General features: G+C 34.0%; 1 gene segment (V, D, J or C); it reads right to left on the bottom strand.

Moving 5' to 3' along the window:
* Window positions 1-1,092: 1,092 nt before the first annotated feature.
* LOC114566094 (T cell receptor alpha constant-like) overlaps window positions 1,093-25,787 on the bottom strand; it is a 62,255-nt gene continuing 37,560 nt past the window's right edge. Inside the window, 4 exon segments of the C gene segment in view lie at window positions 1,093-1,434; window positions 3,623-3,730; window positions 3,823-3,864; window positions 4,111-4,320. Of these exon segments, the coding sequence occupies window positions 1,433-1,434; window positions 3,623-3,730; window positions 3,823-3,864; window positions 4,111-4,320 (362 nt within the window).

The following is a 25,787-nucleotide window of genomic DNA, read 5'->3' as shown; positions in this document are numbered from 1 at the left end:
AAAATCAGAATATGGTGTAGATGTGTATGGTGTAACAGCCATAAAAAAATCTATTTTCGCCACGTTTTTAGGTATAAAATGTTACATAACTCAGGCTGTGAATGATATCTGAACAAACCCCTCTGTAAAAACCTTCAGAATATACTGTAGATAGGAGTGAAACTGGAAAGTTTGGTGTATGTAAGTGCTGCTGAAGTGTAGATTTCTGACTCAGAGTCTGAGAAAAACTCATTTTGAGAAAACTTCAATATTTAGATTATAAAATATCAGACATTACAGGTGAATAGTGTAAAAATAACTAACAGATATCAACATGAAACTTCCCCAGCTAATTACTTGCATTACCATATATATTATTGTTTTAAAGGTTTTCTGAAATAGTATGTTGAAATATGCAAATGAGGCATTATCTAATGCTAACTTTTGCGGAATTTAGGAGAAGTTTGCAGGTGCAAATAAACAAAGTGTAGTAAAATAAATGCCTAAATGTGTATTGTGGATGTTTTTTTTCCCCCAACAGTCTGAAAGAAAAGTTGAGAAAAGTAAAATAGCCCAAAAACTCAAAATTGAAAACTGATGGTGTTTCCTGGGGGGTCTCCCCAATATCAGAAAATTACTTTAGATGCTTTAGTAGCCTTCAGTAAATATCAGATACTTTAAAACGTTTACTCAAGTGATATTCTAAAAGGTGACTTTAACCCTTGTGTTGTCTTTCCCTCGACCATGAAAAAAAAAAAACATTTGTCGACCCTATTTCAATGTTTTGTGGCTTTTTTCAACAACAAAAAAGATTTAATTTTTTTCCAACATTTTCATGTCTATGTCCCTTTGTCAACGTTTTATCGAGTTTAGTTTTTGATGCTTACTTCCGTTTAGTCGCCTTGTTCGACATTTTTGACGCTTATTTCTCGACCTCCCATATTTCTGATATAAACAAAAACTAATTTGACCCCAGGACAACATGAGGGTTAACTTTGACCAAAGTAATTTTCTGGTAAGATACTTGTACTTATACTCAAGTATTGCTTTCAAGTTCTTTATACGAGACTGGTTAAAACAGGAAGTATGAATTAAAACACAGCAGTCATTCAGTCTGTTGTTTTCTTAACTGTCTTTATTTTAACAGCATCACACAGGAAATATCACACCGAACAGATTTATAAAAAAGCAAAACAATCAGTCTGTTAAATCAAAAGAAAATGTGATATTTACATCAGCAGGACAGAAAGCAACATCACTCACAGACAGGAATGAAGAGGACATGTTTTACAGGAAGCTGTCGTAAACAGATCAACAGCTGATGTGATTTACACAAGTTATTAAACACGAAAGAGAGGATGAGACGGCGATGAAGCTGAGCCACGTTTCATTCACTTGATCAGGAAGTCGTTGTGTGAATCCGTCATCTTTTTCTGCTGAAGGTCTGCAGAGTTTCTACAAAATAAAACATGAAACCGTTTTTAATTAATGTGACCTGAAACAGCTTCAATACATCCAGAGACACAGACGGAGCTCTACAGACGACAGATGTCTTCAGTTTACATCTCTGAAGTTTGACTCAGTTATCTGACCTGCAAATTGTACGTGACATTAAAGTTGTTCTGATGCCGATACCAGTATCAGAGAAGCCTCCAATACCGCCTTAAATGCTGGTGTTATATCGGCCAGTACGCAAGTCTATTCACCCATCGATACCCCTTAAAAATGACTTCAAAGTAGTTCCACCCGGATAAAACGCCTGTTATTTAGCTCTCTGCTAGCTTATTAACAGACCAAACCATAAATCAACACTTCTTCCCATCAAAACACCCCAAACAACTAAAACAACTTACAGATCGAAAATCTAAAGTCAGTGAAGTTTGTGCACTGCAGCTTCAGACTGTGTGACTGTGAACAAGTCAAAATCTTTGGTAGCGGCACTAAACTTCACGTTAGTTGAGTAGTATTTAGAGAGACTACAGTAGAGTAGTATGTAGAGAGACAGCAGTAGAGTAGTATGTAGAGAGACAGCAGTAGAGTAGTATGTAGAGAGACAGCAGTAGAGTAGTATGTAGAGAGACAGCAGTAGAGTAGTATGTAGAGAGACAGCAGTAGAGTAGTATGTAGAGAGACAGCAGTAGAGTAGTATGTAGAGAGACTACAGTAGAGTAGTATGTAGAGAGACAGCAGTAGAGTAGTATGTAGAGAGACAGCAGTAGAGTAGTATGTAGAGAGACTACAGTAGAGTAGTATGTAGAGAGACAGCAGTAGAGTAGTATGTAGAGAGACTACAGTAGAGTAGTATGTAGAGAGACTACAGTAGAGTAGTATGTAGAGAGACTACATTAGAGTAGTATGTAGAGAGACAGCAGTAGAGAGTAGTATGTAGAGAGACAGCAGTAGAGAGTAGTATGTAGAGAGACAGCAGTAGAGAGTAGTATGTAGAGAGACAGCAGTAGAGTAGTATGTAGAGAGACTACAGTAGAGAGTAGTATGTAGAGAGACTACAGTAGAGTAGTATGTAGAGAGACTACAGTAGAGTAGTATGTAGAGAGACTACAGTAGAGTAGTATGTAGAGAGACTACATTAGAGTAGTATGTAGAGAGACAGCAGTAGAGAGTAGTATGTAGAGAGACAGCAGTAGAGAGTAGTATGTAGAGAGACAGCAGTAGAGAGTAGTATGTAGAGAGACAACAGTAGAGAGTAGTATGTAGAGAGACAGCAGTAGAGAGTAGTATGTAGAGAGACAGCAGTAGAGAGTAGTATGTAGAGAGACAACAGTAGAGAGTAGTATGCAGAGAGACAACAGTAGAGAGTAGTATGTAGAGAGACAACCGTAGAGAGTAGTATGTAGAGAGACAGCAGTAGAGAGTAGTATGTAAAGAGTAGTATGTAGAGAGACAACAGTAGAGAGTAGTATGTAGAGAGACAGCAGTAGAGAGTAGTATGTAGAGAGACAGCAGTAGAGAGTAGTATGTAGAGAGACAACAGTAGAGAGTAGTATGTAGAGAGACAACAGTAGAGAGTAGTATGTAGAGAGACAGCAGTAGAGAGTAGTATGTAGAGAGACAACAGTAGAGAGTAGTATTTAGAGAGACAGCAGTAGAGAGTAGTATGTAGAGAGACAACAGTAGAGAGTAGTATGTAGAGAGACAACAGTAGAGAGTAGTATGTAGAGAGACAACAGTAGAGAGTAGTATGTAGAGAGACAACAGTAGAGAGTAGTATGTAGAGAGACAGCAGTAGAGAGTAGTATGTAGAGAGACAGCAGTAGAGAGTAGTATGTAGAGAGACAACAGTAGGGAGTAGCATTAAAGACCAAAAATCCGCACAAGGAGGCAGGTTGGGGGGGGTGGATGGGTCAATCAATACAGGACTTTCCCACAGGAGACCGGGGATCATGTCCTTTTCTTGTGCCGTATGTCAGTTAAAAGTACGTCCCGACCCAGAGCGTCAAAAAGTGTCGCCAAGTCCCGACCAAGCGTGAATTAGTTGAAAGCCCCGTTGCGTATGACTGAGTCGTTAGAGGAGACTCTTTGCGTCACTAACAAACACCGAAGGCACCTGACCGAGCGTCGCTTCATGGCGCACTGGGACCGAGACTGTGTTGATCAGAAACACTCGATGTAGTTTTGTACTCACACTGACTGATCCACAGCCGCAGAGTCAACAGGACGTTGAAGGCGATGGTCTTGAGGAAGAGCAGCCTGAGGCCAAGGACGATCAGAGTCACATAGTTCACCTTCGGATCTGCAGACACAACATCATCGCAAAGATTAAAACTGGACAGAGTTCATTTTTTTAACTAGTTTTAAAGCTGTTCAGTCAGATTAAATACAAACCTGGTTTCAGACCGTCGTAACATGAGTCAACTGTACTTTCCACTGAAAGATATCAGACAAAAAAAAGTGATTATTAGTTATGACAGTGATAATTATCAGTCTTCAGCAGTCAAACTCGTAAAGTGCACTTATAGCCAAACCAGTTTCAGAACGCCAATAGAAGGAAGTATTTTCCAATACAGTTTTTAATTTACTCTTTTCCACTTGGGTTATTTTCCATAACCAGTTGAAAGCCTGATTCTGTACTTTTATGATAAAAATGCTTTAATCAGACTGTTTCACACTTACCACATTGATTTTCATCCACTGGAGGTAAAATGGCCACCTGGTTGTACAGCGAGTCGCCTGATATCCTGACTGCCGGTGCCGTTTTATTGAAAATATCCGAATATGCTTGTGTAGGGTCTGTTGTTTCGTTGTGTCTGCTGAACCCAGTGGCCAGGCATGCCGTGGTATCTGTCCCTGACAGTTTGTAGATGGACGGCTTGATATCCTCATCTGAAAAACACAAAAGGATAACTCATAAACACACAGGAATAATGCTCAAACATCACTAACGTAGCTGAGTATCCAGTTCAGGAGAGTTTTTGGCTCGCTTTGTTTGACGTGTGTGATTATGATTAAACAGATGAAGAAACAAGAGCAATCGTCACTCACAGACACACTGTGATTGAAACACACTCTAAAAAGTTGCAAACTCTCTGCCGCTGACAGACTCAGATTGTTATTCTAAGTGTCTGACAACATTATGGAAAGGATCCCTACAGAGATAGACCTTTTAGTTAAAGAGTAAGATCCTTTTAGTTTAACATGAAACAGCCCCGAAATCACCATCACTAAACTCCACCAGACTCCATGTAAATAATCAGGACTTTTAGCGTGTATAGAGCCAGCATATCTCCACATGTAAATGGGTGAATTAAGGGTTTATTTCAACCAAACCAGAGTGGTGATTGTTGGAACAGTGGAAAGATGAACCAAGATGGCTTTTGGTAGTTTTGTTTTGTTTCTGTTAATTATATTTGATAACTCACTTTTTTCAACAGCTGGTTTTGTTCCAGCACTAAATATGAATTCACTGACTCGGAGTTGTGTCACTTCGGGCCATTGTAGGAGGTACTGAGCCACTAAAGGGACATGGGGACACAAGATACTTTCTTTTTGAAGATAGGCCTACTTTAAAAAGAAAGTATCTCACGCTCATGAGAAACCAATCGAAGGCTAGCGAAATTATGCTGCTGATGAAGTACTGCTAACGTTATGTGTCTAAAGTTAATATTTCATATTCACAGCATGAAATCAGTTAACAGTTGCCTTAACATCTTTCAGTTTGTTGATGACACTATCAGGTACATTTTGTTGAACATAAAAAACAAGTGTTTTTATAAAGGATTTGGTTCCTGACGCACAAAAGCTATCACTTCATCCAAATTAGAAATTAGTCTGTTCTTTATATTTTTATATGGTCTTTATATGGTGATTTATTTATTTATTTTTTTACCTACAATGGCCCTAATATGCCCTCATATGTCACATTGTTGTTTTACAGCTGTGTTTAGTTTGTAGTGGTTCTTACATCTAAATTTCAGATTAAAATAGCTTTTGATTTGTAATGAGAAACTGTCTGAATTGTTTATCTTGATTAGATTAAATGGCAATAAATTATAAAATATATACTATATATCTATTGTGCTGTAATGTTAAGGATGCATTTTAAAATACAACATCTTGTTGTTATTAGTATTAGGAAATATGCGTTCAGTCACAACTAAAATATAGTCTTACACTTACTCGTCAGAATAACAACTTTAATTCCAGATCCAAATTTAATCCTGATGTTGTCGTTCACACAAAGATTTGTCTGGCAGCAAAAACTCACTGAGCGTACAGTTAAAAAATACTTTTACCTTTTCTTTCATAATAATATTTAAACTGTTGTTTAAGTGTTTGAATGAATCTACATAGTCAGATATATTTCTTGTCATAGAAGTAAAGCACGGAACTAATGAAAGGAATAATTCTGGTACAAATCAAAATCAGCGGTTAAAAGGGTAAGAGCATTGTTGCAGTCATTTTGGAAATTAATGTTTTAACACTACTAACTAACATGACCATGTATTGCACACAAAGCACTGAATGAAGTTGTGCTGACGTTTGTAAGAATGATATTTATAACAGTTAGGTGATTCCGCAACAACAGTACATTCTCAAATTAGGTTTTCAGCTGCGTTATGTTTCATGTTGTCTGTTTAAGTTTTAAATAATGCATAGATCTGTGAACACAGATCACACTTACTTGAAGATACAAACACTCTGATTCCAGATCCAAATAAGATTTTGAAGTCATTGTTATTCACACAGGAACTAAACCCGTTACAAAAACCTTCGCAGCACTTTTACTTTTGTACTTTTACAAATAACTGAGTCATCTGTTATCATAGGCGGAAATCGCAGGGTTGTTCCCCCCCAAAAAATATCATTAAAAACCACACTAAGTATTGTAACATAATGATATATACTTGTATAATTGTGTGAGTAGTAACACAATACAAACAAGGCCGTTACAGTTGAGTTTAGACGAAAACAGGTAACTTTCTACAGTTAAGTTTAGAATAAAAGATTGTGCTTTAGGTTGAAACAGCGGACCCCTTAAGTAGTACATGCTACACATGTACCAATTATTTGTGTCCCCTTTTAAAATTAAAATTTTAATTAATTTTAATTATTTAAAAATTGCTCTTGAGAATTTGTATGCTTATTTTACGCCCATGTGTGTTATTAGTATTTAACATTTTTGTCTTCCTGTGTGTTAGAATGTAATATATAGATATAATGATATATCGTAAACAGAATATCAGTAACTGAGATTTACGTTACAGCGATTATTTTTGTTTTCATCCATAACTATGTTTACATGCACACTAATATTCCACTATTATTCAGAATTTCTTCTAAACTTAAAACATTAAAAGTACAAGTTTGAAAATGTTTACTTACTACAGGAATGTGTACCTAAAGAAATATTAATGATAATTATGAATAACCATGATTCTGAATGAACAACTTGATACAAATATATATTCTAAATGCACTTACGTGTCGATACAATAACTTTGATTCCCGATCCAAACGTTAGTTTATAGTTGTTAGTATTCACACAGTAAACTAGCATCATTCAAAAACCACCAGAGAACCTTCATGATATGAAACATCTGTCGACACTTTTCCTAATAAATTCAACATATCTACACATCATACCTATTCTGATTTATATCAAGATTCATATTTATTTTTGCAACACAACTTTTTAAAATATTTTGTGTATTTTAATGTCTAACATCTTTCCAAAAACTGACAATTTAACCATTTAAAGCAACCTTAAAGTGACTAATTAGCTGTTTAATGAACGGAAAGCGGACTCACTTGTTTCAATTGAAAGATGAATTCCTGATCCAAACAAGATCTTTTGGACTCCGGTCTGAGTCACACATCACAGAGAGCTTTAACAACAACTACGATACTGTCCAGTTCTTACTTTACTGTCTCAATCATTCATATCGCAGTCATGACTGAGATCATTTAATATCCAGATGTCTACAGTTCTCATAAATGATCAGGGCTTTGAATTAACTTCTTTAATCACCAGCCAACATGGCTAGTAGATTCTTAAAGTTACCAGCCAATCAGACTTTCCACTAGCCAAATGTGTGTTTGTTTTTTTCCTAACTTTACTTTAATTTCAGCTTCCCTGGTTTGTTTTGCGCTGTTCCGTTCATCTTCTCCGTTTCAGCGTAGCTCGTAATGATACCAAACGCCAAAGTAAAGTTTTACCCACATTTGGCGGGTTGGTGGGTATTAATTTAAACCCCTGTAAATGATGATTCACTCATGAACATTAATTGGAGTTAAATTGGACTTTAGTGTGACACAACCTAGAACACTTTATAACAGAATATTTTTTTTGGAAAATACAGGATTTTGTTATTTATTACAACAAATCTTTGACTTGATTTGACAGCTTTCGCTAATGTCATCCCATATCCTATTTCCCATGATCGTTGGGAACTTATCAATAAACAAAACTGTAATTTCTCTCAATGTACTGAACAAATCAATGCTAATACCTGCAGCAATATTCACTGCTGATACTTTAACAATAAAACCTGTAGAGCAGTTTTTGTTGTTGAATATCTTTCATATTAATAAAGTTGTGTTGGACTATTGTAAATTGTTAATTAGGAAGTTATCACCCATTGACTCGGTTATTTTCTGTTAAATGAACTTAAAATCTTACTGTTTTGTATTTTCAGCTCAGTTCCTTGTCCGAACATAAGCCTTCGAGTCCCGTCATTCACACAACAACATCCTCCATCACATAAACTCGCTAAGCGATTTTTGAGACCTCTTTAGACAATTAATAATATACACTTGTTACATATTTTCTACATGAAAGATTTCTATGGAAATATTTACTGTTGACTGAGCAACAGCTGAGCTGTAGAATAATTAGTTTACAGCTCAAGTCAGATAATAATAATACAAAAATCAGAACGTAATGTTTATTTACTGTTTTTATTTAAATATGAAAACTATATTAGCATTTTATTTTCCCATAGAGCAATAAGATATTCAATTTGTGAGAACAACATGCAAAATTAGTTTTAATCAGTCAGAATGTGAAATAATGTATGTAAAAACAGTTTAAAGTAAAATCTCTTTTTCGCTCAAATTGGAGGTTTTGGGATTGTAATTATTAACGAGTGATTTAAGAGGAATACACTAAACTTTAAAAGTAAACTGTTTTTTTTATAATAAAGCAAATAATCTTTCAGTCTTAACTCCTCTTTAGAAACCATTCTTTTTAAATGCCTTTCACTTGATTTCTGTGTCAATGTTGTAATAACTGTAATAAAGTGTTTTTCATTGTTGCTGCCCTTTTTTGTGAAGAATTTCTCTTTTGTCCTGCAGTTTGAGTTCTTTTATGTCACTCTGTAAAGCCCTTTATATCTTGCTTTAGATAATTACTATTGAAAGAAAGTTTTTTTTTTCTTTCAGTATCTGTATTAGTAACAAAAAATAAAATAATGTTTTTGTTTCATTCTTACTGGATTGTACGAAGAGTTTAGTTCCTTCCCCGAAGATGAGCTTGCGTGCAGCGTCATTCACACTGTGCATTAACTTGGCTCAAAAACCTCTGCGCCTCTAAAGGCTTAATGTTTAAACATTTTTAAAGCTGGTTTATTTCATTTTAATGTAATAATTATTATGTAAAAATCAAATGGCTTCAGCATTAACGGCAACTGGAGTCATAGATTTGACAATTATGATCATTTAAACTTAACAGGAATATTACTGTTGAGAAACTTCCTTAGGTTGAATCTAAGAACAAATATCAGTATAGGAGAACGGGGCTGGTAGTCTCGCTGCTTATTACAGCTACACTAGCTACCATTTATGTCAAATTAAACAGCTGTCCTGTCATCCTGCTCATTGTGCACCGGCCATTTTGTGGAACACATGTGAAACATTACTGTGAGGCAATATTTTGTTTGGTTGTCACAGTGTTTCAGAGCATCTTTGATGGTTAATTACTTCTTGGTACAATAAGTTGTGGAAATAAAAAGGACACCAATTTCAAGGCAATACCTTAAGCTTTCATTTAATGTAGGAATGACTATTAAAAGCTGTTTTAATTATGTGCTATTCTTACAAGAGTAAAACATGTGACAACCAACCCCAGTTTCCCCTACGCATTGAACATTTTATAACTTGTACTTGTACTACTTGTAGTAGTCTTACCACAGTGATTAGTTTCAGATATAAGTTTAAATTTAGTGTATGAAGAGACTTACTGGTGTGAACTGTCAGCTTTGTGCCAGATCCAAAAATCAGTTTGTCGGCTGCGTAATTCACACAGTGTCACACTTCAGCGCAAATACACTGAGGAACAAAATACCTTCATTTGAAACGTTTACAACTGCCTTTAAACGTTTCAGTTACATTAAGGTGAAAAGTGAATGAAATCATTTACATTTAGTGCTAAAACTCTTCATTTTCATCATCATCATCAGACTAACGCAAACAAATAGAGGCATAAAATGCCCGTTGCATAAACTCACTGAGTGGCTAAATTCATAATTTCCATGTAAAAATGAATACAAAAAGAATCATGATTCCTATCATTTACATGATTTTTCATGAGGAATTGTAGATTTGTTGGTTATGTTTGAAAGTGAAAGGTCATCTTTTGTCATGTTCAAATTTGAAAATGTAAGCGTTTTGTGTAATCAATGACCCTGTATATTTGTTAATGTTCACATATAATAAGTGTTGATGAACCCGTTGGAAATCATTTTTATTGTATTTTTCTACAAGACAATAAACTAAAAGCTTCATAAAAGGTTCCTCCAAAGATAAAACTTATTGTTCTAATAAGATTTAAAGAACAAAAACTGATTTAACTCACTGCCATGGACGAAGAGTTTTATTCCTGATCCAAACTGGAGTTTTTCATAACCGCTCGTAGTCACACAGTTAAGGAAGGCTGATCGAAAACTCAGGACCTCCTTTACAAACTCTTATACTTCACAACTACATGTTTTTTATATAATATCTTGTTCTACATTTGGGGTTTGGCTGAAGTCGTATCTCATAAAAAGTTTTGTTTCACAGACTTCACAACTGCACAGTTTTTTACATTACATGAGTATTCCCAAAGTAAATCAACATATTTGTATTGTATTTTCCCACAAAATATGAAATAATAACCTAATTTATTCCTGTGATATAACATCTTGTTCTCATAACAATATTTAAAAGTATGTTTCTGTTTTTATAAGTACTTTATTTATTTATATGGCCTCCTAAACCAGGGATTGTGGGTTCATGTCCCATCTGAGGTTACTTACAACAAAGTGGCACAGTGAAAGTATATATAGATATTAGAGGAAGGCACAGTGGATATGACACATGCCTTTGGTGAGGGAGATCTGGGTTCAATTCCCATTCTGATACATCAACCAAGGTTCCCTGAGCAAGATGCTTAACCCCTAGTTGCTCCAGAGGCGTGTGACCTCTGATATATAGCACATATAGCACATATAGCAACCGTAAGTCGATTTGGATGAAAACGTGAGCTAAATGACATGTAATGTAAGTGAACAAAAACTGATTTTACTCACTGCCATGGACGAAGAGTTTTATTCCTGATCCAAACTGGAGTTTTTGGTAACTGCTCGCAGTCACACAGTTCAGGAAGGCTGATCGATAACTCAGAACCTCCTTTACAAACTCTTATACTTCACAACTACAAGTTTATTTATGTATTTTCTTTTTGTACATTTGTGGTTTTGCTTCAGAAGTATCTGATAAAAACTTTGGAGACGTTGTATGCTGATGATTATATATATTTTAAAAAGCAGTTTGTCCCGCATCATTCTGATGTACTGCAAATTATGACGGTACACAACTAAAATAAGTTTTGTGGGAAACAAGGAACAACAGCAGGAAAACTGAGCTTATAAACGGTACATTGAAACGGTTTATCCTCTTTGAATTTCATGCCAGATACTGTACAGATACTAATTTTAAATGTAGTGACTAAATGAATTAATATCGCAGTTTTGAAACATGTAAATTTGAGAGTTTTAGTGAAAACAATCCACAAGATTAACATGATTTTGTTGATTGTGGTATGACATCGCAGTGAAGGGAACAATCTTTGCTAAAAGTTAAAGATAAATAAATGAGATTTGACTCACTGGGTTCGATAACTAATTTGGTTCCTCTTCCAAAGTAGAGTTTTCTAATTCCAGAGTCAGTCACACAGTTCTCAGCTACGAGACAAAAACTTGAGCTTTGTGTTCCTATGAGTTATCAATAATCAGATATGAAAAGTGCATTCTCTCTTAGGTGTTATTCTAATTACATGTAATTTTCAATCAGAAGATGATAGATTCTTTTGGTTTACAGCAGTGTTTTGCCTAGCTTTGTGGAAAACTTTGGTGCAGTTAGGGGTTCTCCCTTAAGAAAATGCAATTTCACATAATTTCGGCCCCTTATTATTAGAACAGAAACAGAAAACAACAGTAAAAGAAACAAACATTTGCCTGAAAAACCTCTAGTCAGCCAGCTATTAAATGTATCTTTGCAAGTTAGATACTGTGTTTTTCTCAATGTGAGTTTCTTTGCAACTTGGAAACATTGTTATTACCATATCTCACGAAAGATAAAGGTCACTTTTTTTTTTTTTTAACTTCAATAAATACAACATCTTTCTAAAAGTCAACAAGGAATCACGTTAAATAATCCTGATCTCAAAATTGACCAAAATAATCGTGATTATGACTTTTTCCATATCTGGGTAGCCGTATGGTTCACGAGATAAAACATTTGCATTAGTACAGAGAAGTTTACTCTTCAGAACATCTTAAAGAAGGTATTTTTCTTACTGGTTTGTACAAACAGAGTCGTTCCGCTGCCAAAGAGAAGTTTTGCTCCTGCGAGATTCACACAACTACAACAGGATGAACAAAATCTAAACCTCGATTTGGCTGGTTTTAAAGTCTACAATTTATCAAAACCTACATTTACCGCTGATAAAGAAGGGCTTTTAGAGGAGTATACATCTATGAAATATAAAAACATAGGGTGTTTTCTGTCTGTGGCAATTTTTCTTAATTTTTTTAGAACGTCAGAGCTCAGATTCAGAGAGACCAAAACCTTAGTTCATCAATAAATGTTCGAGCAAAAGTATATCGTGCAAACCCGTTCATGAGAATGCATTGGATATCTAAAATATATATGATTGTTGTCATCATTATTATGTCACCACCTGAGGATATTTTAGTTGTTGGGTTATTCCTTTTTGTTGGTTTAACTCTTAGCAGTCACACTTTACAGTAATTTTCATGTGTTGACTTGTTGTTCTTTTAACCCTCTGAGGTCTTTCACAGATCTTCTTAAATTTACCTTTTTAAGGTATTTGCATATAACTTATCACTGTGTGTTTCATACAAAAATGTTCAGAAACAAATTCAGCTCTCCGTAAAGTGACCCCCACATTTTTTCTAGAGCAATGTGTAGAGAGATAATTTGACGCTAAATCTGAAACGTTGATGTTGGCTTTTTGGAATCCCTTAAATCTCTTTTTGAAAACAAGCCTCAACTTATCATTTGTTGTACGAATTGTTTCGCTGCTTGAAATTAGTTTACCAAAGTCTTTAGGTTCACAAAGTAGGGTATCGCGTTTTCATTGCTAAGACGTCGTTCGTCCTCAGAGGGTTAAATGTTATTATAATTTATGTTTTTTCTTACTTGTTTCTACAAGGAGAGTCGTTCCAATGCTGAAGAAGAGCTTAACTCCATCATTCACACACTGGAAACAGACTCAGCAAAAACACCTGGGGCCTCATGTTTAAAAGACTGCACAGCTTTCACAGCTTTGTGAGCTTTCTCTCACAGAAAATTGCATTTTTACCTCATTAGACTTAGGATATTAACATGTTTAACATGACATGTGAAGACGTTTAGGGAATACATTTGATAACGTTATTATTCATAGTGTACAAACGAGAGTCAAACTCTTCTGAAAGATAGTTTGACAAAAATGTACAAACTAAGTTAAAGGAGCTGCAGAATAAGAGAGCAGATACACCATTAATCTTCAGGTGATGATATGAATAAAACAAACTTACGGGAATCTACTGTCAGTTTAGTGCCAGAACCGAAGAAGATCTTATAACCTCCAGATCCAGTCACACAGTGACAGCAACAACTACAGAAACACCGACAGCTACTCTAAGAAAGAAATCTGTAAGATCACAGAGAAATGTCTGGCAGCTCATTACCAGAACTTTGTCCCGTAATCAAAAACAGAAATGTTCTGTGTAGCTAGAGTAAAAACATTTATTATTACATATTATTTAAAAGTCTCTCATACTAAGTTGCTCATTTAGCAAACTTCTTAAAACGAAATCGGTTATTTGATTACTTTGGACTCTTGATAATTCGAGTACACTTTTCTTGACACATGAAGCTTAAGGCACTTTGATGCTTTTTAAACATTTTTTTTGACACTTTTGCACTTCCTTTGGATGCTTTTCATCGCTTTTGTGGAAAAATAAAAAGAATATTTCACTACATGTGAAAAGAGTTTAATAAAAAGAAGAGTTTCTTATTAGGAAAGCTTAAGGATTCAGATTCAAAACATATGACCGAAATATTTGATATCTATCACAAATGTCTGTACAGAAATGTCAATTTCAGAAAGAAAACAACTATGTTTTTGTCTGAACTAAAGGTTAATGTTTGTTGGACATTTAAGAGATAAATGCTAAATTTAGAGCGTAACATTAGTTCCAACATTTGTTACAAAAAAATTAAGTAACTTACTTGATTCAACCGTTAGTTTTGTGCCAGAACCGAAGACGAGTTTGTCATTTGAAAAGCCAGTCACACAATACTAAACCCAAATACATAAACCCTGAGGTCATTTCCTCATGAAGCTACTCTACTTATATCAAAACAAGTCAGAAGTAAAAACACATTCCTGTTGGACATAAGAGATATTTTAAAAATTGAATATTACAGCGCTGTCAAACTAAACTTCTCGAAGGGCCACGCTGGACAATAAGAATCACGTCCAGGGCCAGACATTTTATTTAATCAAAAAGTCAAACTTTGAGTGGATTGTTGCATGTCTCATATAGTCTTTTCTCTTACAGTTTGGTCTGCGTTTTTGACTCCTTTAAAGAAGGTTTTTATCACTTTTAAAGATGTTTTTCTCGCTTGTTTGACATTTTTGTCTTTTTTTGCCACACTGGAAATTGAGAATCACATTTTTAATGTATTGCTTTTATTTAAGAGAAACATCAAATATCTTTGACTGTATTGTTACATGTCTCATATAGTCTCCTCACTTACAGTTTGGTCGACATAAATCCCTAAAAATGTCAGCCAAAAAGTTCCTTAGTCATCATAGAGTTTAGCGAATCAAGCAAAACAACCTGTTTCACAGCCTGAATATTCAACCTCTCTGGTTTTGGGGGAATTTCTGAGTTTCAATGTTGCCAAATCTGCCCAATTATGCTTTGAGTGTCATGTATAATTGCAGTTTGAAAAACAAGTTTTCCATCTTATTAGTTTGGCGCACAACTAGGCGGGCTGAAATTTATTAGGAAGTTGCTCGTGAACATTTCATAAACTGTATAAAAAGCTGAGTTATATTAAATCAACCATTATTTCTTACAAATGAAGACAACGTACCTGATCCAACTATAAGTTTGGTGCCAGAACCAAAGATGAGCTTTGCATTTGAATTTCCAGTCACACAATAACAAACACAACTACGTAAACCCTGAGGTCAATGATGTCAATCCTGTGTTTTCCACAGGTGACTTTAATGATAAGAGCCAGGGATCGTCTTTCATTGTTGAACCTTTTTTGGTCACTTACGTTATTTAGCAAAGAAACCAAGGGGTTGACGGGGAAAGTCTGGTTTTTGATGACCGCTGTTTAACGCTGATTAATGCTGTTTTTAATGATGACCTTTGGACACTAATTGCTCTAAGGATGCACAGTATGTTGTTTCTTTATCATTATCGCGATATCAACTGGCGCAATAAACACATCGCAGAAGACACTCAGAGATTTTTTGTGTTAGTTGAAAGTAAATATCAGCAGAAAACTGCACTTTAAAATGTAACTGTCATTCATTTTAGTGCTACCGTTTATATTCAATTCGGTGTTCAATTTGTTCAGTAAAAGAAAGTTATCAATGATTTGATTTCATTTGTTTTAAACTCAACCAGCAGTTTGTTGTGTTTTTGCAGAATACTGGAAGCAGCAGAAATCTGTTTATTTATCGCTATATTGTTATCAAGATATTCAACAAAATTATCACATATTTTACTCATATCGTGTAGCCCTAATTTGTATGCCTTTTTACTTTGTTGTACATGAAACACTCATGGAGTTTCTTGGGTACACAGCCCTGAAAAGCCTGTTAAGTCATTAACAGCAGTTTAGTTTTCCCTACTCAGCTTCTCAGCGGCTTTTAAAGTTTTCAAATAGACACCTATGTTTATTTTTAATTAACTTCATTGGCTAAAAGTAATTTAGATTTACACAGTATCACTAACTCAAATATTAAAGACATGCGTAAACAACAATGTCATCATTTAGAAATGAAACAAACACACAGCTGAAACTGTTGTGTAGAGAGTTACGTTACGTCAACCATCATTTCCTGCAAATTAATAAAATAACTTACTTGATTCAACTTTCAGTTTTGTCCCCGAGCCAAAGATGAGCTTTGAGTTTCCATAGTTAGTCACACAATGAGAAACCCAGCTGCGTAAACCCTGAGATCAATAACAGAAACTATTTCCTCATGAAGACTTTTAAAAGATCAAATACTCCTTTAGCTTGAAAGGATTTCTATGTAAGGATGAGAACTGTTTGTTAGGGAACTTTACATCCATTAGGGCACATTTGAGAAACTTCCAAAAGAAGTTTCTTACAATAGCCCTGTGTCGGATTCATGTATTCCACTTGAAAGGATCACATATCCTCACATATACTCTTGCTGTATGAACATCTCTTGAGATTTGGCAGCCTATATGGATACCTTGCCAAGTCAAATAGCAGATCTAATTTGAGTTGATAAGCCACTGGTCACCAGGACAAACTATATTGCCTTTTTTTAAACATACTTTTATTCTTTAGTTTGTAAGTTGATGGACTTTGATTTATGTCTTTGTAGGTTTATGTATTTTTCACTAAACAAATATTTGAAGAACTGCTACATATGACTAAAAACAGCAAAGTAGTACCATGAACGTGTATACAAAAGAACACGAAAGGCAAGAACTTTCACAGTTACCAGCGTGAAAGGGAGTTTACAATCCTTGTTTGTGTCTAAACTAAAGTTGTTGGTGTAGAACCAGCTGGAAAATGTTCAATCAGAGTTATAATGTATCAAACATCAATGCTTAGAAAAGAATAAAGTAACTTACTCAAGTCAACATTCAGTTTTGTGCCAGAACCAAAGATGATATTGTTGCCGAAACCATTCACACAGTAAGAATCCAATTACATAAAACATAAGATCAACTCGGAGGTGAGAAGAGTTTCTGAGGAATCAAAACTAATAATACAGGCAACGAACTATCAGCTCAGAAGCAAGAGTGCGTAATATATACTTTCAATTACTATTATTTTGTAATGTAATTCATAAAGTTGCCCTGGTAAAGCTGTGTTAAAATAATAGATTCTTCAATTAAAATGATCTTTGTTTGAGTTATCTAATATTGATTAATAAAACCCAGAAATATCACTTTTAATATCTGCCTTTTCAACATGGAAGTATAAGTAAAAAGTCCTTTAACAGTTTGGGGCTCAGTTCCTACCTGGTACATTATAGAACATATGGGAGGGTTGCTTTTTGCTTTAACAATTTACAGCAGAAGTTCTCTGAGAAACATTTTAAATTGATTAATATATCTTTTTGCACAAGTTAATGAGGGTTAGGGTTAGGCACATAGATAAATTACATACGGCTAAACAAATGTCAGATGTGAGAAATAAAGGCGTAAAAGAGGCTTAACAGTCTGCGTTATGTTTTTGTTTGTGTCTAATCATCATACATTATTGCTCCTGTGTCTGATAAATTAGAATTGTGGGGGGAATTCAGTTAAATCTGTTTGTTTGAGCTGGATGCCAGTACAACTCCAGATATTAGTTTGTTAATTTAAATCACCAAAAACTTATAATATATCTAGTTTTACTTACTGGAGATGACTGTGAGTCTAATGCCAGATCCAAAGATGAGTTTAGATGCTGCAGAGTTTGTCACACTCTGAGAAATCTCAACACATAAACCCCGACACGGACGACTGTAATCAGGAGATTACTTTCTATGAATTTTTGAAAAACCTTGGAGAGTCAAGATAACTTTAAAGGGATAATCCATCCAATAAAACAACTAATAAAATGGGGAATTGTGCAATCTATATCAGTATGCTATTAACTTGTGCAGTAGGGCAATGTGCAATAACACTCACCCTCTTAATACCTAGGAACCTAACATCTAATACTAACTTAATACCTAGGAACCTAACATCTAATACTAACTTAATACCTAGGAACCTAACATCTAATACTAACTTAATACCTAGGAACCTAACATCTAATACTAACTTAATACCTAGGAACCTAACATCTAATACTAACTTAATACCTAGGAACCTAACATCTAATACTAACTTAATACCTAGGAACCTAACATCTAATACTAACTTAATACCTAGGAACCTAACACCTAATACTAACTTAATACCTAGGAACCTAACACCTAATACTAACTTAATACCTAGGAACCTAACATCTAATACTAACTTAATACCTAGGAACCTAACACCTAATACTAACTTAATACCTAAGAACCTAACACCTAATACTAACTTAATACCTAGGAACCTAACATCTAATACTAACCTTAACTTAATACTTACTTAATACCTTAGACCTTAAGTACTTAATAGTAACCTAACACCTAATACTAACTTAATACTTTACCTTTATACTAAATACTAAGAACTTAAGCACCAAATTAGTTTGGCCCCCAAATCCTAGTTTGACGTGAACAACATTAATTGTTTGTTTTTTGTACTCTTTTACTATAAGTTTTCCTACTGACTTATTGTGTGTATCGGTACTTAACATCAACCTGCCAAAGGGACTAAAAATGTAAATTAGTCACCAGCTATAATCTTGTATATTTACATAAATGTTCATTAATATGCACTGTCCCTACTTTAAGTAAACACATTTCAAATCTCAATCTCAAAATGTACAAATCAGAGACTAAACTAGTTTTTCCACTTCAAATGGAATTCAAATCTGTTGAAATTGTACTCTTTCCACTTGCCTAATGTCTTGTTTCATTTTATTGTATGCTACATATTGAAAAAAAATAAAATGTAGTTGTGTTTTGTGAAATGTCATTAAAAAAAGCATCAAAATAAGTTTTGTGAAAAAAAGGATGCAATCACAATAAATTAAGGATAGTTTGTGCAGCCCTGCATTATGTTGTACATCTTATCTATCGCTGCCTGTGTCTGGGTCAGTTTTTGTCAATAGCACTCAACAATTAAGACTCTCAATCGACACATTTCTAAATATTAAATCATGAAAATATGAATCTTACCAGAGTCAACAGTCAGTCTGGTTCCACTGCTGAAATATAGTTTGTTGGCTCCCTGATTATTCACACTGTGACTCTTGTTGTGACAGAAACTGCTGCTGTCACTAAGGCAAGAAATCCTGGTCATTATTTATCATTTTATTTTTATTTTTTGCTTTAAATGTTCATTTTCACTCTCCCTTTAAGTTGTAACTGCAAAGAGGAAATATCGCAGTAGTAGAATGCACTTATTTTTTGTTTTGTTTCTGTTTTAATCTAGACTATTTGTTAATATTTACAATATTATTTTTACTATCTGTGTTCCTTTATATATTCTTCAGATAATGCCCCATTTCACATATCACCATTATTTCTTATGACTGTACTTTAAACTGTTTTGTGAATGAACTAAACTTATCTAAAACTAAACAATGCTGATGACTTAATACTTTGTCAATATGTTTAATTAAACGTAAAGGAATCTATGGGATATATGAATAATATCAAATAGCATTTGACATTTAGCTGTCACATGTATAGCCATACATGTTTTTGTCTTTGACTTGTGTCAATACCAAAAAATAACTTTGCATGAACATTCAACAAGCACAGTTGTCAACATTTCAATGATTAATACTCACTGTTTTCTACATTTAGTTTAGTTCCTTCTCCGAAAAAGAGTTTAAAGTTTCCTCCACCAGCAGTCACACAGTGAGTCTCACCTAAACAATTACTGCACAGACTTATCATTAAGAAGCTACGCTGTTTTTTATAGCCTTTCTCCCTAAAACTAAACTATGCCGATGACTTAATACTTTGTCAATGTTTAATTACATTTAAAGGAATATACGGGATGTATGAATAATAATAGATTGCATTTGACATTTAGCTGTCACATGTATAGCCATACATGTTTTTGCATTGACTTGTGTCAATACCAAAAAATACCTTCGCATGAACATTCAACAAGCACAGTTGTCAACATTTCAATGATTAATACTCACTGTTTTCTACATTTAGTTTAGTTCCTTCTCCGAAAAAGAGTTTAAACTGTCCTCCACCAGCAGTCACACAGTGAGTCTCACCTAAACAATTACTGCACAGACTTATCATTAAGAAGCTACGCTGTTTTAAAATGAAAATATGCTTTTTATCTGCATAATTTATAAAATGTTACAGTGTTCTCGTAACGTGAGAGCCTTGTATCCGTCATGTCTTTGTTGTTGCAAACATTTTTGTTTTAGGTGCATTCTGATATTACTACTATTGTTGGAACCATAATAAGTGTATTATAATTAATAGTTAAAACAATCTCTTGTTTACTTAGTCATAGTTAAAGTTTATATGTTTCTGTTGAAGGTTAACCACACAGAATTTATTCTGTATTATTTTTATGTAATAAATCTAGTTCATTTTTACTTTTTTTCAATGTATGGGTCTCTGGGCAATGACAATGAAGGTTTATCTTATCTTAACACTTGTTTATTTTTCTATTTACTTTTGAAGTTATGAATTTTAGACTTTGGACTCAAAATGTGTTAACTTTTTAAATAACTGTAAAAGTATCATTCTCAGTGTAAACAGTTATTATTAGAGAAAAGTTTATATGTTTCTGTTGAGAGTCAACCACAGAGAATTTATTTTTTAATGTACTAAGTCCTGTATATTTTGAATGGAATGTGAGGATCTTTGCGAGGGATTTTTTTTTCTTACAAATGTGTCACAATCATCCACAAGGCAACATAGGAAACAAGTGGAGTCACCAAGACAACTATCCAAAGCCAATTCATAGATTACATAACATCACCATTCAATATATTTGAAAACTGTAGAAATAAGACCTTTATGTTTATGTTATGCAGTGTATGGTGCAGTGTTGATGCGGTGTATGATGCAGTGTTGATGCGGTGTATGATGCAGTGTATGTTCTGTCTTTTGCAATTTATCTAATTACTTTTTCTAATGTTTGTATTTGAGAGTCCGGTGGACATGTGAGTGACTACAATGCCAAATTACAAAAGGAGATGATGTGTATAAAATGTACTTACTGGAGTCAACCGTCAGTTTAGTGCCAGAGCCAAAGATGAGTTTAGCAACTCCAGAGCTAGTCACACTCTAACAAATCACAGCACAGAAACCTAAAGAGGGACTAGTGCTAGGTAGGAGAGACTGAATGTATTAAGCTAACAGGAACTGTCCATAGGACATGATCTTTTTGTTTATTACATTTGGAATTGCATAATTTTGTGACAACTTCTGTCAGCCACGTTGAAAAGTTGTCACTTTTTTTCCAGTTTGTCTTTTTCTACAATTTTTTTTTGTTTGTTTTTTTTCTTTAAAAAAACGTTTTGGTGATGTTTTGGTAGTTTTTTTCGACATTTTAACTAACATCATTTCCATTTTTTATGTTGTGTCAAAAGTCCGGGTATGAGTGGCCAGAACCTGAGTGTGACTCACTCTAAATGTCACGCATAAGCCATTATAAAAAGTAAAGCCCTGGTTGTAGAAGTTAGTATGTTCACATTTAATACAAATATTATTATGCAGTATGTCAAGAAAAGATCTTTACCTTTTACTATGAATAATACAAATATTTAATAGGCTGACATATATTCCGTTTAAAGTATTGTCTTTCAACGATCTGATGTTCATCATATGTGACTTAATATAGAGCTAATATACACTAATAATTAAACATTAAAGTTTTATGATACTCACTGGCCTCGACAGATAGTTTAACTCCTTTCCCAAAAAGTATTTTCCAGGCTGCTGCCCCAGAGCCAGTCACACAATGTTTCTACTCAGAACAATAACTACACAGTGACCTATCATCTGCAAACAGTCGTATTATATTTGTATTTTAGACATAATTGGCTGTTATTGGGTGTAAATAGGGTTAAATGTGCAACAAAAAGCATTTGAAGAATGCATGAAAGTAGTTTACAATAAAAGGGTGAACCCAAGATCCAACAAGTTAAATTTTAGACCTTTTTAAATCCACCTAGGATACAATTTAATGGCAACTAAAAAGGAAAATCTGTATGGATTTTAAGCCCGAGAAAAGAAGTATTAACGGTTACCTGAATTTAAAACATTTTTGTGAATTGTGTTTGCACTCTAATTACATAAAATGAATACAAAAAATAAACGTATGCGTGAAACTAAAAATAGGAAATAAAGTTAATTTAAAATCAATAGTAATAAATGATTGATACTCACTGGTTTCTACATTTAGCTTGGTTCCTTCTCCAAAAATGAGTTTCAAGTTTCCTGATCCTTTCACACAGCTAATCTGAGTTTAACAATAACTCTCAACTGCTTCTGCTTCAATTAACATTAATTACACAACTTAATACAAACTAATGTAAATGAATGATTAAGATGTAAAAGCAGTAAACACATTTAGCACATCGGTTTTGTAATTTGCACATAAAATCGCTTTACTTAGTAGAGTACATCCTGCCTTGGTGTTAACAACTAACACATTTGTCTTAATGTTATGTTTTAATGATGTGAGTTATTGATACTTACAGCTTTCTACAGTCAGTTTGATTCCTTCTCCAAACAGCAGTTTATAGTTTCCTGATCCAGTAGTCACACAGTGGATCTGACTTTGACAAGAACTGCTTCTACTTAAACCTGCTTGAATAACAACAACTAATGCAGCCAATCTACTATACTAACTATGATATAAATCAAATTAAAGGTACAAAAGGGTTAAAAAATTGTTGTACTAAAACAGTGATTCATCATACTATGAGGAATGCAAAGTAATTGAGTATTACTAACTTTCTGTCTGTTTTCGACACTTTCCTAAAACGTTTTTGTTGCTTTCTATGAAGTTTTTGTCCCCTTTTTTGCCCCCTTTCTTCCACGATTTTTTTTATAAAGTATCGGCTCTGAGCCAATTTGGGCATTTTTTAACTGATCGGAGGTCGGCAGACACCGATCTTAATCCGATCATTTACGTAAGGTGAGCAGAATTTGCGGCTCAACGTAAACTCGCAAGTAGCTTGGCATTACTTGTCAATGTGGCTAAAATGTCAGCAGTGTGGTGACAGTATTTTATATATCAATCAAATTAGAGGTAAACAGAGTTACATATTTGTTTTACCAAAAGTGCAATTTATCAAAGTAACATTAAGTAAGTGAATTACTAAATGTTAAAAGAAAAGTTTGGCACAACTTGCTGCACTAAAAATGTCTCTATTATATCCATACAGACATCCTAGATGTTACAAACTAGAAGAAGCCTTCTAATCTTTGTTTTCGGATAACCTATTGCGTGGTTTGTCTGTTTTACGTATATGTGAGGTTTCAAATTAACATTTCAGCAACAAAAGCAACAACATATAAAAATTAGATATTCAGAATAAGGTCTCGTTTGTGAGTTAATGTTGTTAACTTACTTGAGCCAACGGTCAGTTTTGTGCCTGAACCGAAGATGAGTTTGCCAAAAGAGTCAGTCACACCGTGACAAACACAGCGACACAAACACACCGAGACAACAGCTAACAAGCAGCTGTTGTGTCACTAAATCCAACAGATTTCATAAGACAGTTTCCTGCATGATTTTTTAGGAATATCGGCCACTGCTAATACGTCAAGCAAGTGCAGTAAAATGGATCAAACCTGACACATTTCACTGACTGTACAGAACAATAATCAACTGATTTGCATCCGTTTGTCTTTAAACCAAAAACATATCCGTGCCATCCCAGATGATGTCCTACATTAGTGACACTATAACAACAAAAACAGGTTTGATTCTTCCTTCAAAAATCTAATTTAAAGCATCATTTTCACAGTCATGAAGAGGCAACAAACTTAATTACATCATCTGCAAATTATTGAAGTTTTAGACAAGAAATTTGGATTAAAGTGTAATTATTTGTTCTTCTTTTGAGTCATTGTTGAATTACAAACTTACTGGAGGCATTAACTTTGTGATGGTATTCTAAAGGGCCCAAAAAACCAATATCATTATTTCCAATAATTCAGGCTGCCGTTTTAACTCTGGGCAAACGCCAGCATGGCGTACATAGAATATCCTTTTTTCATTTGAAAGATTTGTATTTTGAATACTCACTGCTCTCTACAGTTAGTTTCATCCCTTTTCCAAAAATGATCTTCCAGCTTCCAGACCCAGTCACACTGAGAGTTTGATCTGAACAATAACTACATCAGCCATTTCCCTGTGCACTTACAGGACTTACATGGACACAGACTTAATGTTTAATGTATTATATGTTTAAGATATGACTTTAAGGCTCATAACGAAAGTTGTTTTTGATATGTTAGAGGGCAAAAGATTTAAGACTAAAACACTACGTGGCTTGTTAGATTTTGTTTGTTTATGTCATTCTGTTTTGTAAATATAATATGAATTAAATGTTAGTAGATAGAGTTTTGTCTCAAGGAACAAGCGCTCATCGTCTAACAAAATAGAAAATAAACTCTGAGAGATATTTATGAAGCAAAAAGTAGATTCAAATCAGTCAATTTTGAAAACAAATTGATTGGTCTGTTTGTGTTTTTCTTTTCTTCTTTTATAACATACTGTTCATTGTTCAAGATAAATAACAAATCTACTCATAAAGACTACATTTTTAACATTTAGGCCATCTATACAGCCACCCGAATGCTTTGGAATAAGTACTTTAAACTTAAAAAGCAAAATACTGACTTTTTAATACTTAAAATTATTCAATTTAATATTTTTGAGTTGCATTTACTGATACTATTTGAATTGGCTTGATTAGTACTATCTAAAAAATACAAATTAACATTACTCCAAATATCTAAGCTCTAATAACCTCAGTCGGTTGAGTTTATGAACTCAAAAACATTGTGGCCTCAATTTTTTAAGTAGTGCTTACTTTTTGGGGTTTACAGTGTAAAGATGTAAATCAAATATTGTAAATTAACAATGTGTAGTTTTGGCAGATTAAGATGTAAAATATGTTTCTCTATAGACTGCTTAACATCAAAAAACTGCAGATATACTTTAAAAATGTCACATTATACTCACTGGATTCAACAAACAACTGTGTTCCTTCACCGAAAATAAGTTTTCTGGCTCCAGTCTGAGTCGCACAGTGTTTCTGCTCTCAACAACAACTTCACACCGATGAATATTATCACCTTGTCTCTTTGATTAAATGATCTGTTTGTTCTAGGTCTCACATTTTATAATAAAGTCAAAACATTATTATTTAATGGCTCAAATATAGATTCCCCCCCTAAAAGGCCCATTCTTTAAAATAGAAACATATGAGTTATAGCGAATCACTGTCTCAAGTAAACACCTGTTAGATAAGCTCAACGTTGACATATTACAACCTGGGTGGAGACCACTCTAACACTCTTAAACTTATATTACATGACTTTTAAAAAATGTTTTATTTTCCAAAGTATTATTGTTATGGATTGTTTTTTACACTTTTCAGCCGCGATCTACAATGAAAATCTGCTGAATTAAAGCTTTTCTTCTCGGGGTGAAGATATGTTAACATTCTGAGATTTTTTTTTTAATACTATTTGCAGAAAATCTGCAGATTTTAGTAAGGTATTATCTTGAAGATACCTTAACACTTGAAGTCAATCCTAAGTTTCTAAAAGTTAGTTGAATGTATGAAGTTTAATTTTTAATACTAAACTTTGTCATGAAACTTTTTGTTTGCCTTGTCTTTTTTCTTGCTTTATTTATTACATTTTTTGGGGTATGTTTACCTGTTTGTATGTTTGTTTGTTTGTTTGTTTGTCTGTTGTTTGGTTTTAG

The sequence above is a fragment of the Perca flavescens genome, chromosome 12, assembly GCF_004354835.1.
Source record: "Perca flavescens isolate YP-PL-M2 chromosome 12, PFLA_1.0, whole genome shotgun sequence".
In the NCBI taxonomy this organism is placed as follows: Eukaryota; Metazoa; Chordata; class Actinopteri; order Perciformes; family Percidae; genus Perca; species Perca flavescens.
The sequence above is the reverse complement of the archived record's forward strand: the minus strand, read 5'-3'. Positions and strand labels throughout refer to the sequence as shown.